This window comes from Hemitrygon akajei, chromosome 3 (assembly GCF_048418815.1).
Source record: "Hemitrygon akajei chromosome 3, sHemAka1.3, whole genome shotgun sequence".
In the NCBI taxonomy this organism is placed as follows: Eukaryota; Metazoa; Chordata; class Chondrichthyes; order Myliobatiformes; family Dasyatidae; genus Hemitrygon; species Hemitrygon akajei.
The window spans coordinates 101,247,881-101,260,274 of record NC_133126.1 but is presented as its reverse complement, the minus strand read 5'-3'; the positions used below and the strand labels follow the sequence as shown (position 1 = coordinate 101,260,274).

At 42.0% G+C, this 12,394-nt stretch overlaps 1 protein-coding gene across 4 annotated transcripts in view; it reads left to right on the top strand.

Annotated features, from left to right (window-relative positions):
- The window catches only part of stard9 (StAR-related lipid transfer (START) domain containing 9), a 438,377-nt gene that overhangs the window by 369,858 nt on the left and 56,125 nt on the right, over positions 1-12,394 (top strand). For all 4 annotated transcript variants that reach the window (XM_073040494.1, XM_073040495.1, XM_073040497.1 and 1 more), the window contains one exon: positions 2,220-2,423. In XM_073040494.1, coding sequence (XP_072896595.1) covers positions 2,220-2,423 — 204 coding nt within the window. The remainder of the gene's footprint in view (positions 1-2,219; positions 2,424-12,394) is intronic.

The following is a 12,394-nucleotide window of genomic DNA, read 5'->3' as shown; positions in this document are numbered from 1 at the left end:
GTTGAACACAATGCTTCAACTATTAAAAAGCAAGCATTTAGTCCTCAGTCCTGAAGAACGGTCTCAGTTCTAGGTATCGGAAGGAGGCAGTGAATAGAAACCACACACTTCTGGAGATAAGCTTTGTTTATAAGAAAAAAAACAATATGTACAAAATATTTACATGAGCAAGAACAATTCAAAATTCCAACATTCTGTTTAGGTTCCAAATCTTAGATCTCAAACCACAACAAATCCCTTTTTAATTAGAATCAGTGAGATTCCTTTATTACTCTAATCCCTCTAATTAATTAGACCTAGTGTTATTCCCTATTTAAAAGTTTACAGACTAAACTTTCTTTTTACTTATCCCTAGTTAGAAAACCAAATACAATTCCTATTCTCAAGTATTATAGCTAACTTCAGTTTCACTTCCAGGCAATTTATCTATAAATTCAAATATTATATATACATAGTTGAACTCCTTTCATGACAAGTCTCCAATATCACAACTCTTAAGCAAAGTAAATCTCATCAAAGTCTTTGCAAAAATAATCAGTTCTTGCAGAGAATCAAATTCGGATTCTTTGAATGAAAATAAACTTATACATCCAACTGTATTAAATGATCTGCGTCATTACACATTTCCTTCCCACACTGGTTCTTCATCTTGGGTGGTCGCCATTTTGTTTCTTGGTTCAGTGGATGAAATAGTTGATCATTCACAGAAAGTCAATTGACAAACGTACAAAAACTTGACCAAATCCTTTGGTATGATTTTGCAGAACTAATTCCCGACTACACAGTAAGGATTTTGGGCACTGGTCTCTGTCGTTGTTGTCTCGTTATAGCTGCTGTGTGTTATAGCCATAGTTTCAATAAATCTTTTATCGCTATTGTCTCTCCTCCAGGAGTTTCACCCTGAGGTTTTCAAGTTAGTAGGATAAAGATACTCACTACTATTTCCACTCTTAACAGTTCATGTCTTCAGCTTCCAATCGTTGCTGCGTTTCTCTCCTTGTCCGTGCTGTGTCCAGCCCGTCCTGCCTTCACGTAGTGTTTTTTTCAAATTCTCTTCTTTCTAAAAAAAAATCGGGAAACATTGTTTTCATCCCTCCACAGGTAAAACCTTCTAACATTATAACTTTGGGTTTAATTAACCTGGGCTACATATGCCAAGCCAGTTCTGAATCCAAACAGCCAATTTGCTGCAGACTCCATACATCCCAATCTTCTGAATTCACCTCCTATGAGAGACTTTGTCAAATCCTCATAGACAACATCCACTGCCCTACCCTCATCAATCTCCCTCATCATCTTGTCAAAAAGCTCAATCAGGTTGGTAAGATACAACTTGCCCCACACAAAGCCGTGCTGACTCTCCCTAGTTAGCCATGGGTTTTCAAATGTTCATATATCCTATCCCCAAGAACTTTTTCCAGCAATTTTCCGACAACTGACTCACTGTTCTATAGTTCCCAGGATTTTCCCTTGTTCTCTTCTTTAAATAGAAGTACAGCATTAACCACTCGCCAGTCGCCCAGGACCTCACCTGTGCTGAGAGAGGACATGAATACTGGTCAAGGCCCCAGCAATCTCGTCTTTTGAATCTCAGATTGCTTTTCTCGACTTCTAACCATCTCACTGCCACAGATTTTGGTGGGAGAGAGCTCCACATTTCCCATAACTTTGCATGAAGACCTACTTCGTGATATAATCCCCTTAAGGATCCTGCCCTCTTGCACTCTAGGAATACAAATTTTCTCTGACCAAAATGACTACCTGATAACACATACTCCAGGTTGTCAATTTTCTCACACAGACACTGGTCCATTCACTTTTAGAGATCTCTGCACTGAAACAAATAATCTATTTGCTTAGTATTCAGTCTAAACTGTGTTTACGTGTGGTTGCAGTAAAAGATTGGCTGCTTCCAAGGAGATTTTTTCAATGCCTGTGATTAGAGGGATTTTGTTCAGAACCAAAGATATTCATAATAACTGTTGTGCACCTTAATAAGGCTGTACTCATAAACTGAATCAACAGCTGTAATGCAGTCTAACTATATTAACCATATAACCATATAACAATCACAGCACGGAAACAGGCCATTCTGGCCCTCCTAGTCCGTGCCGAAAATTAATATTTAATTATATTAATCACTACAAGTATTGGTGTTTATTGTAATATATTAAAGATGTGGAAATAGAAATATATTTTTTTAATGAACATTGCAAAAGACACATGAAAACCATTGAAATCTTGAGGAAGCAAAGAGATGAGAAAATACAGAAGTTCAGAAGAACACGTAGCCTGAGCCCACAGAAACATCTGACTGTGCATCACCAAAAACATCCAACTGCATTGCATCATAAGCAAGATCTGCCAAGTAAACGCAGGACGTATCTCCAGCGACTACGCAAGGACATTGTGGAAAATACATGGTAAGTGAGTTATATCACGGAATTCAGCATCTCTGGGTCATAGTGTTTTATACTCTATGTTTCCAGAGCATCCATTCAATCTTTTATTTGTCTGTTCATTTGTATTTTAAAATGGATCATTCAGTCTGGGGTACTTTGGAACACCAAATAAAGATTTAAGAACCAATTAGTAAAATAGAAGGGAATCTAGGCTTTCTTAACAGAATTATAGAATACAAAGCCAGGATGTCCTTGATGACTACAAGGATGTAAGCAGTGATGTAAGCAGTGCATCCAGTGCAGCTTCTTTCAAACTATGTTAAGGAATTGGAGTTGGAACTGGATGAACTCAGATCATTCAGGAAGCTGATTGACAGGGAGGTAGTTACATCCAAGGTGCAGGACACAGGATGAAGGTCAGGAGGGGGAAAGTAGGTAGGCAGTGCAGAGTACCCATGTGGTTGTTCCCCCTCAACACTTTGGATTGGGGGGGTGTGTTGGATGACGTAGCAGAGGAAAGCCACAGCGGTCAGGTCTCTGGCACTGATTTGTGACTCAGAGAGGAAGGGGTGAGAAGAAGGGTGCAGTAGGTAAAGGGGATTCCATAGTTAGAGGAGCAGACAGGAGTTTCTGTGGACGTGAAACAGGCACCTGTACAGTATATTGCCTCCCAGGTCCCAGGGTCATGGATAGCTCAGATAGGGTACACAGCATTCTAAAGGGGGATGGTGAGCATCCGGAAGTCATGGTACATATTGGTACCAAATGAAATAGGAAGCAAAAGGGAGGGGGTCCAGAAGACCGAATATTGGGAGTTCTCTAAAAAGCAGGACTTCCAGGGTAGTAATCTCTGGATTGCTGCCTGTGCAATGCACCAATGAGGGTAAGAATAGGATGATTTTGCAGATGAATGTGTGGCTGAGGAATTGGTGCATGGGCAGGGTTTCAAACTTCTGGATCATTGGAACCTCTTCTGGGGAAGGAATGACCTGTATAAAAATACTGAGGGGGACCAATATTGTTTTGAGCAAATTTTTTAGAGCTGTTGGGGAGTGACCAATATTGATTTGGGGATTTTTTTTAGAGCTGTTTGGGAGGGTTTAACTAATCTGGCAGGAGGATGGGAACTAGAGTAACAGGGCTGAGGATGGTGCACAAGTAGATGCAGTGTGTAATGAGACTGTGAGGAAGGACAGGCAGATGATAGGGAAAATTGCTAATAAGTTGAAGTGTAATATGGGGGCAAAATAAAAAATGGTGATGAATACAGGACTGAAAGTGTTATATTTGAATGTACTAGCATACAGAATAAGGTAGATGATCTTGTTGCGCAGTTAGAGATTGGGAGGTATGATGTCATGGATGAATAAAGATCATAGTAGGGAACATAACATTGTTTTAAAAGGACAGACAGGTAGGCAGAGGGATGAGGTAGCTTTGTTGGTAAAAAATGAAATCAAATCCTTAGAAAGAGGTGACACAGGACTGGAAGATGTAGCATCCATGTGGGTAGAGTTAAAAAAGTACAAGGATAAAAATATGCTGCTGGGAGTTATATACCGGCTTCCAAACAGTAGCCAGGATGTAGGGTACAAATTACTACAGGAGTTAGAAAAGTATGTCAAAAGGGCAATGTTACAATCATCATGAAGGGATTTCAATATGCAGATAGTTTGGGAAAATCAGGTTGATGCTGGACCCCAAGAGAGGGAGTTTATAGTGTTACAATCCAGCAACAATGAATATATGATTGAAACAGGGTTTTTATAACAAATAAAACATTTATTACACACTGCTAAAAATAAACCCAAAAAAGTAAACAAATGACTAACAACTGGAAGTCAGCTGCGATATGACAGCTCAAACAGTTCTTAAAGTGGTATTGCAAAAACAGTTCTTAAAGCAGTAATGCGAAAGTCCAAAGTTTTACCCAGTCGCTTAGGAGAGACTTCTTGAAACAATTTAAACTCTCTTTCACGTCATGTTACTGCTGTTCCCAGTCAAAGTATGCTTCGATCAAAGGATTTACAATGAAGAAAAAATGAAATGGCTTAAAGGCACTGACCTTTCTTTGGTGAAACTTTACCCAACCCTCTATTCTTCTGGCAGAACAGGGGTTACCATGGGCATAGCTGACGAATTCCTTCCGAATGAGAATCAAACAAGGTCGAACCTGCTTTACTGTCGAAATCAACTTTCCTCGATCATTAACTTCCCGAACTTCAAATCTTCACTCTCCAATGACTGGACTGGCAGTATTATGGCAAAACTGCCGGCAATAACCTTTGACTTAAGGCAGAAAGTAAAACTCCACTTTTAAATGAAACTGCGTCATAACATCGGAATACGCAGCAGCATAGAGTCACTACCAAATTCAACCACGGACTGCCCACGTCACAGGGTGGGGTTCTCCTTTTATACCTGGTTGAAAAAACTATCACATGACCTCTCACTGGCGGGAAAATGACCTCACTCCCCCATCACGAGACCATTACCTCATGTCCAGCATAGCTTCAATTACATCACGGTCATGTGACAGGTACAAGATACCCATGGGTACGTAACAGTAGAATGCCTACAAGATGGCTTTTTAAAGCAGCTTGTGGTTGAGCCCATTAGGGGAAAGGCATTTTTGGATTAGGTGTGTAATAAATCAGATTTAATTAGAGAACTTAAAGTAAAGGACCCTCAAAAGGCAGTGAACATAATATGATTGAATTCAGCCTGCAGTTTGAAAGAAAGAGAAGCTAAAGTAGGATGTATCAGTATTACAGTGGAGTAACAAGAATTTCACAGGCACAAGTGAGAAGATGGCCAAAGTTGATTGGAAACGGACACTAGCAGGGATGACAGCAGAACAACAATGGCTGGAGTTCTTGAGAGCAATTCAGAAGGCGCAGATTAGATACATTCCAAAGAAGAAGTAGTATTTTAAAGGGAAGGTGAGGCAACTTGGCTGACAAGGGAAGTCAAAGATAGCATAAAAGCAGAAGAGAGGGAATACAATATAGCGAAAATTAGTGGGAATCTTTCAAAAACTAACAGATGGTAACTAAAGGCAATGAGGAGGGAAGAGATGAAATATGAGGGTAAGATAGTCAATAATATAAAAGAGGACACCAAAATTTGGATGAAAAGAGCGGCAAGAGTGAATGTTGGACCATAGGTGGAGCAACAGGTAGTGTTGAGGAAGCAGGGAATCTGCAGAAAGACTTAGATTAGGAGAATGGGCAAAGAAGTGGCAGATGGAATACAGTGGAGAGAAATGTATGGTCATGCACTTTGATAGAAGGAATAAAGGCAAAGACTATTTTCTAACAGAGGAAAGGGACTTGGGAGTTCCTAAAGGTGCGGGATTCCCTAAAGGTTAACTTGCAGATTGAGTCAGTGGTGAGGAATACAAATGCAATATTAGCATTAGTATCGAAAGGAATAGAATATAAAATCAAGGATGTAATGCTGAGGCTTTTTAAAGCATTGGACAGAGCACACTTGGAGTATTGTGAGCAGTTTGGGCTCTTATCTAAGAAAGGATGGGCTAGCATTGGAAGGGGTCCAGAGGATGTTCACAACAATCATCCCAGGATTGAAAGGGTTAATGTATGAGAAGCATTTGATAGCTCTGTGCCTGTACTTGCTGGAGATTTGAAGAATAAGGTGTGATCTCATTGAAACCTATTCAGTATTGAAAGTCCTAAATAAAGTGGACTTGGAGAAGATGTTTCCCATAATGGAAGAGTCAAAGGCCAGAGGGCACAGCCTCTGAATAGAAGAACATCCCTTTAGAACAGAGATGAGGAGGAATTTCTTTAGTAAAGGGTGATGAATCTGAAATTCATTGCCACAGATTGCTGTGGAGGCCAAGTCAATGGGTATATTTAAATAGAGGTTCAAATGTTCTTAATTAGATAGATGGTAAATGTTACATGAGGAGGCATGGATAGAGGAATGGCTGACAGGCAGGAGGCAGAGAGTGGGAGTAAAAAGGGCCTTTTCTGGTTGGCTGCCAGTGACTAGTGGTGTTCCTCAGGGGTAAGTATTGGGACTGCTACCTTGCACGTTGTTTGTCAGTGATTTAGATAGTGGAATTGATTGCTTTTTGGCAAAGTTTGCGGATGGTACAAAGATAGGTGGAGAGGTAGTTAGTTCTGAGGAAGCAATGCGATTGCATCAGGACTTAGACAAATTGGAAGAATGGGCAAAAAGTGGCAGATGGAATACAATACTGGGAAATGTATGATAATGCATTTTGTAAAAGGAACAATAGTGCAGACTATTATCTAAATGGAGAGAAAATTCAAACATCAGAGGTGCAAAGGGACCTGGGAATCCTCATGCATGACTCCCAGAAAGTTAATTTAGAGGTTGACTCTGTGGTAAAGAAGGCAAGTGCAATGTTGGCATTTATTTCAAGGGGAATAGAATATAAAAACAAGGAGGTAATGCTGAGGGTTTATAAGACACTAGTCAAATTGCACTTGAAGTATTGTCAACAGTTTTGGGCCCAGAATCACATCAGAAAGGATGTGTTGTCATTGGAGAGAGTCCTCTGATCCTCTGGAGAGAGTCCAGAGGAGGTTCATGAGGATGATTCCGGGAATGAAGGAGTTAACATATGAGAAGCATTTGGCAACTTTGGGCTTGTACTCACTGGAACTTAGAAGAATGTGTGGCGATCTCATTGAAACCTACCGAATGTTGAAAGGACTAGATAGGGTAAATGTGGAGAGGATGTTCCCTCTGGTGGGGGTATCAAGAACGAGAGGGCACAGCCTCAAAATTGAGGGTGGTCTTTTGGAACAGAAGTAAGGAGGAATTTTTTTAGCCAAGGAATGTATGGAATGCTCTGCCACAGACTGCGGTGGAGGTCAAATCTGTGGGTATATTCAAAGTGGAAGTTGATAGTTTCCTGATCAGTCAGGGCATCAAGGTATATGGTGAGAGGGCAAGTGTATAGGGTTGAATCAGATCCGGGATCAGCCATGGTGAATCAGATTTGACAGGCTGAATGGCAAAATTCTGCTCTTTTGTCTTATGGTCTTAAGGCAGGAGAGTGGGGTTGAGAGGGAAAATAAGTCCATGGATAGGTACATGGAGCTTAGAAAAATAGAGGGCTATGGGTAAGCCTAGTAATTTCAAAGGTAGGGTAATGATCAGCACAACTTTGTGGGCCGAAGAGCCTGTATTGTGCTGTAGGTTTTCTATGTTTCTAAATCAACAATGATGGAATGATTGAGCAGACTCGATGGGCCGAATGGCCTAATTCTGCTCCTATGTCTTATGGTCTTGTAGTATTCCAGCCCAATAAACCCACACCACAAATTACACCCATGTGACTATTAAACTTCTAACCCATACACCTTTGGGATGTGCGAGAACACCCAGAGGAAGCTTTCATTGTCATGGGGAGAACATGCAAACTCATCACAGACACCAATCCCACATCACAGGTAGTGCGATAGTGTTAAGCTAACTGCTGCATTACCATGGTGCTTTAGGACTGACTGCATACATTGCATCATTTATTCAGTTCACTCTGTCATATGGGATTCCAAAAAAAATCAGAAGAACACCTAAATATTTTCATAGCTTTCTCTCACATATGCCCATTAACTCCTTTATTTCTCCCCCAACACGAGTAGTAATTTATAGTAGCCAATTAATTTATAACTAAATACCATGTCTTTGGGAGGTCGGAGACACCAATCACATCCCCAATCATGTGAATTGCACAGCAGCAGCAGCTAAAGTCAGGACCTAACAAAGAAAGGAAGAATGCTGTAAATACTCAGGAGGTTAGGTAGTATCTGTGGAGAGAGTTGGTTCAGTTTCTCTCAAGCTGCCTGTCTGGGGATGTACAGTGCCTATAAAAAGTATTCTGTCCCCCCGCCCCAGAAGTTTTCTTGTTTTATTGTCTTACAACATTGAATCAGTGGATTTGATTTGGCTTTTTTTTGGACACTGATCAACAGAAAAATACTCTTTCATGCCAAAGTGAAAACTGATCTCTACTAAGTGATCTAAATTAATTACAAATATAAAACACAGAATAATTGATTGCACAAGTATTCACCACCTTCAAGTCAGTATTTAACAGCAATTATAGCCTTGAGTCTGTGTGGATAGGTCTCTATCAGCTTTGCACATCTGGACACCATTCCTGGTAGAGTGCTCAGAGGATGAGCAGACCAGCTAGCAGATGTTCTCACTGACATCTTCAACATCTCCCTGATCAGCGCCACCATTCCAAAGTGCTTCAAGGCTGCCACCATCGTCCCTGTGCCAAAGAAGTCTTCAGTGTCCTGCCTAAGTGACTACCGTCCTGTTGCACTCACGTCCATCATCATGAAGTGTTTCGAGAGGCTCGTCGTGAGACATATCAAGACCCTGCTGACCCCCTCACTGGACCCCCTGCAGTTTGTGTACCATCCCAACCGCTCAACAGACGACGCCATTGCCATCACCCTCCACTTGGCCCTAACCCACCTGGACAAAAAAGACACGTACGTTCAAACGCTGTTCATAGACTTCAGTTCAGCATTCAGCACAATCATCACCCAGAAACTGATCGGAAAGCTGAGCCTACTGGGCCTGAACACCTCCCTCTGCAACTGGATTCTAGACTTCCTGACTGGGAGACCTCAGTCAGTCAGTCCAGATCGGGAGCAGCATCTCCAAACCCATCACACTGAGCACGGGGGCCCCCCAGGGCTGTGTGCTCAGTCCACTGCTGTTCACTCTGCTACAACACACAGCTCGAGCCACATCATCAAGTTCACTGATGACACGACCGTGGTGGGTCTCATTAGCAAGAATGACGAGTCAGCTTACAGAGAGGAGGTGCAGCGGCTAACGGACTGATGCAGAGCCAACAACCTGTCTCTGAATGTGAACAAAACAAAAGAGATGGTTGTCGATTTCAGGAGGGCACGGAGCGACCACTCCCCACTGAACATTGACGACTCCTCGGTAGAGATCGTTAAGAGCACCAAATTTCTTGGTGTTCACCTGGCGGAGAACCTCACCTGGTCCCTCAACACCAGCTGCATAGCAAAGAAAGCCCAGCAGCATCTCTACTTACTGCGAAGGCCGAGAAAAGTCCATCTCCCACCCCCCATCCTCATCACATTCTACAGGGGTTGTATTGAGAGCATCCTGAGCAGCTGCATCACTGTCTGGTTCGGAAATTGCACCATCTCAGATCGCAAGACCCTGCAGCGGATAGTAAGGTCAGCTGAGAAGATCACTAGGGTCTCTCTTCCCGCCATCATGGATGTTTACACTACACACTGCATCCACAAAGCAAACAGCATTATGAAGGACCCCATGCACCCCTCATACATACCCTTCTCCCTCCTGCCATCTGGGAAAAGGCATTGAAGCATTGGGGCTCTCACGACCAGACTTAGTAACAGTTTCTTCCCTCAAGCTATCAGACTCCTCAATACCCAGACACCTTACTACCCTATTGTCCTTTCCTTCTTTCTTTCTTTCCTCCCCCTTTCTTTCTCCCGAGGCCTCCCGTCCCATGATCCTTTCCCTTCTCCAGCTCTGTATCACTTTCGCCAATCACCTTTCCAGCTCTTAGCTTCATCCCACCCCCTCCAGTCTTCTCCTATCATTTCACATTTCCCCCTCCCCCCACTACTTTCAAATCTCTTACTATCTTTCCTTTCAGTTAGTCCTGACGAAGGGTCTCGGCCCGAAACATCGACAGTGCTTCTCCTCATAGATGCTGCCTGGCCTGCTGTGTTCCACCAGCATTTTGTGTGTGTTGTTTGAATTTCCAGCATCTGCAGATTTCCTCCTGTTCACCCTATTGTCCTGTTTATTATTTATTGTAATGCCTGTGCTATTTTATGCACTTTATGCAGTCCTGGGTAGGTCTGTAATCTAGTTTTTTTTCTCTCTGTCTTGATTTTTACATAGTTTAGTTTTTGTACTGTGCCATGTAACACCATGGTCCTGAAAAACATTGTCTCATTTTTATTATGTACTGTACATAGCAGTTATGGTCGAAATGACAATAAAAGTGACTTGACTTGACATGACACTGCAATTTTCCCCATTCTTCTTTACAAAACTGCTCAAGCTCTGTCAGATTGCATGGGTATCATGAGTGAACAGCCCTTTTCAAGTCCAGCCACAAATTCTCAATTGGATTGAGTTCTGGACTCTGACCTGGCCACTCCAGGCCATTAACTTTGTTGTTTTTAAGTGTACAATGTACTGTGTATGTTAATCAAAATGGCTTTTTTGGTTTGCTAGAGTAGGAATGCTTTTATGTTTGATAAGTGTTTTCTCTCGCAGTTGTTTAGCTTTGGACTTGCTGATATGGGGATTGTATTCATTTTTTAACCAATGGGGAATGTTATTTTGTCTTGTGAGGCTGGGAGCTTGGGGGTTTCGCGGTCTTTTCAGGGAAGGCAGGAAGGAGACGCCGAGGAAGGTGGACGTGCGCTGCACTGCTCGGTCGACCACTGGGGGTGGTCCCAGGTGCGAGGACGTGGAGGTAGGAGGAAAGTGACAAGGAGTCGAATGGTTCGATGGTTGAGCTCCAATGATGTGCACTAAACTGACTGATCTTTGATAAGTTGGCACCTTTTACTTTATTTTCTTTTCCTTCATATATACTGTATTGCATAGAACTCTTTTAGTTTTAGTAAAATCTTTAAAGTGTATTCCATAACAGTATCTGGTGTGAGTTTGATATTGTGTGTGTATGCGCGGCATAAACTTGATTCTCACAGCACCTGCATGTACGGGAGGTGGGGTTGGTGAGTGGCTGGATCTCCTTTTCCCCTAGACATATACCAGCCTGTTGGGTAAGTGTTACATAAGTCATGTTAGCTTTGGCTTTATGCTTGGGGTCATTGTCTTGTTGGAAAACATATCTTTTCCCAAGTCGTAGTTCTCTTGCAGACTGCATTAGGTTTTCCTCCAGGATTTCCCTGTACTTTGCTTCATTCATTTTACCCTCTACCTTCACAAGCCTTCCAGGGCCTGCTGCAGTGAAGCATCCCCACAGCATGATGCAGCCACCACCATGCTTCACAGTAGGGTTGATGTGTTTTTGATGATGTGCAGTGTTTGCATTATGCCAAACATAGCGTTTAGTCTGATGGTCAAAAAACTCAATTTTGGGTTCATCAGCACATAGAAGCTTCTTCCGGTTGACTTCAGAGTCTCCCACGTACCTTCTGGCAATCTCCAACCAAGATATCATGAGAGGTTTATTCAAAAGTGGCTTTCTCTTTGCCACTCTCCCATAAAGCTGCGACTGGTGAAGCACCTAGGCAACAGTTGTTGTATGTGTAGTCTCTCCCATCTCAGCCACTGAAGCTTGTAACTCATGCAGAGTTGTCATACGTCTCTTGATGGCCTTCTTGCCATCAAGTCCCCTTCTTACATGGTCACTCAGTATTTGAGGACGGCTTGCTCTACACAGATTTACAGCTGTGTCATATTCTTTCCATTTCTTAGTAATTGGTTTAACTGTTCTCCAGGGGATATTGAGTGACATGGAAATTTTCTTGTATCCATCTCCTGACTTGTGCTTTTCAATAACCTTTTCACGGAGTTGCTTGGAGTGTTCTTTTGTCTCCATGGTGTAGTTTTTGCCAGGATACTGCCCTTCCAGATACAGTCTATTTTACCACAATTCAGATTCAGATTCAGATTCAGTTTATTGTCATTTAGAAACCACAATTGCAATGCAGTTAAAAAATGAGACAACGTTCCCCCAGAATGATATTACAAAAGTACATGACAAAACAGACTACACCAGAAAATCCACATATTATGTGACTTCTAAAACCAACTGGCTGCACCAGTGATGATTTGGTGTGTTATATTAAGAGAGAGAAGGGGTGGGTGAATACTTATGCAATTATTTTGTGTTTTATATTTGTAATTAATTTAGATCACTTTGACATAAAAGAGTGTTTTTCTGTTGATCGGTGCCAAAAAAGGGCAAATTAAATCCACTGTGA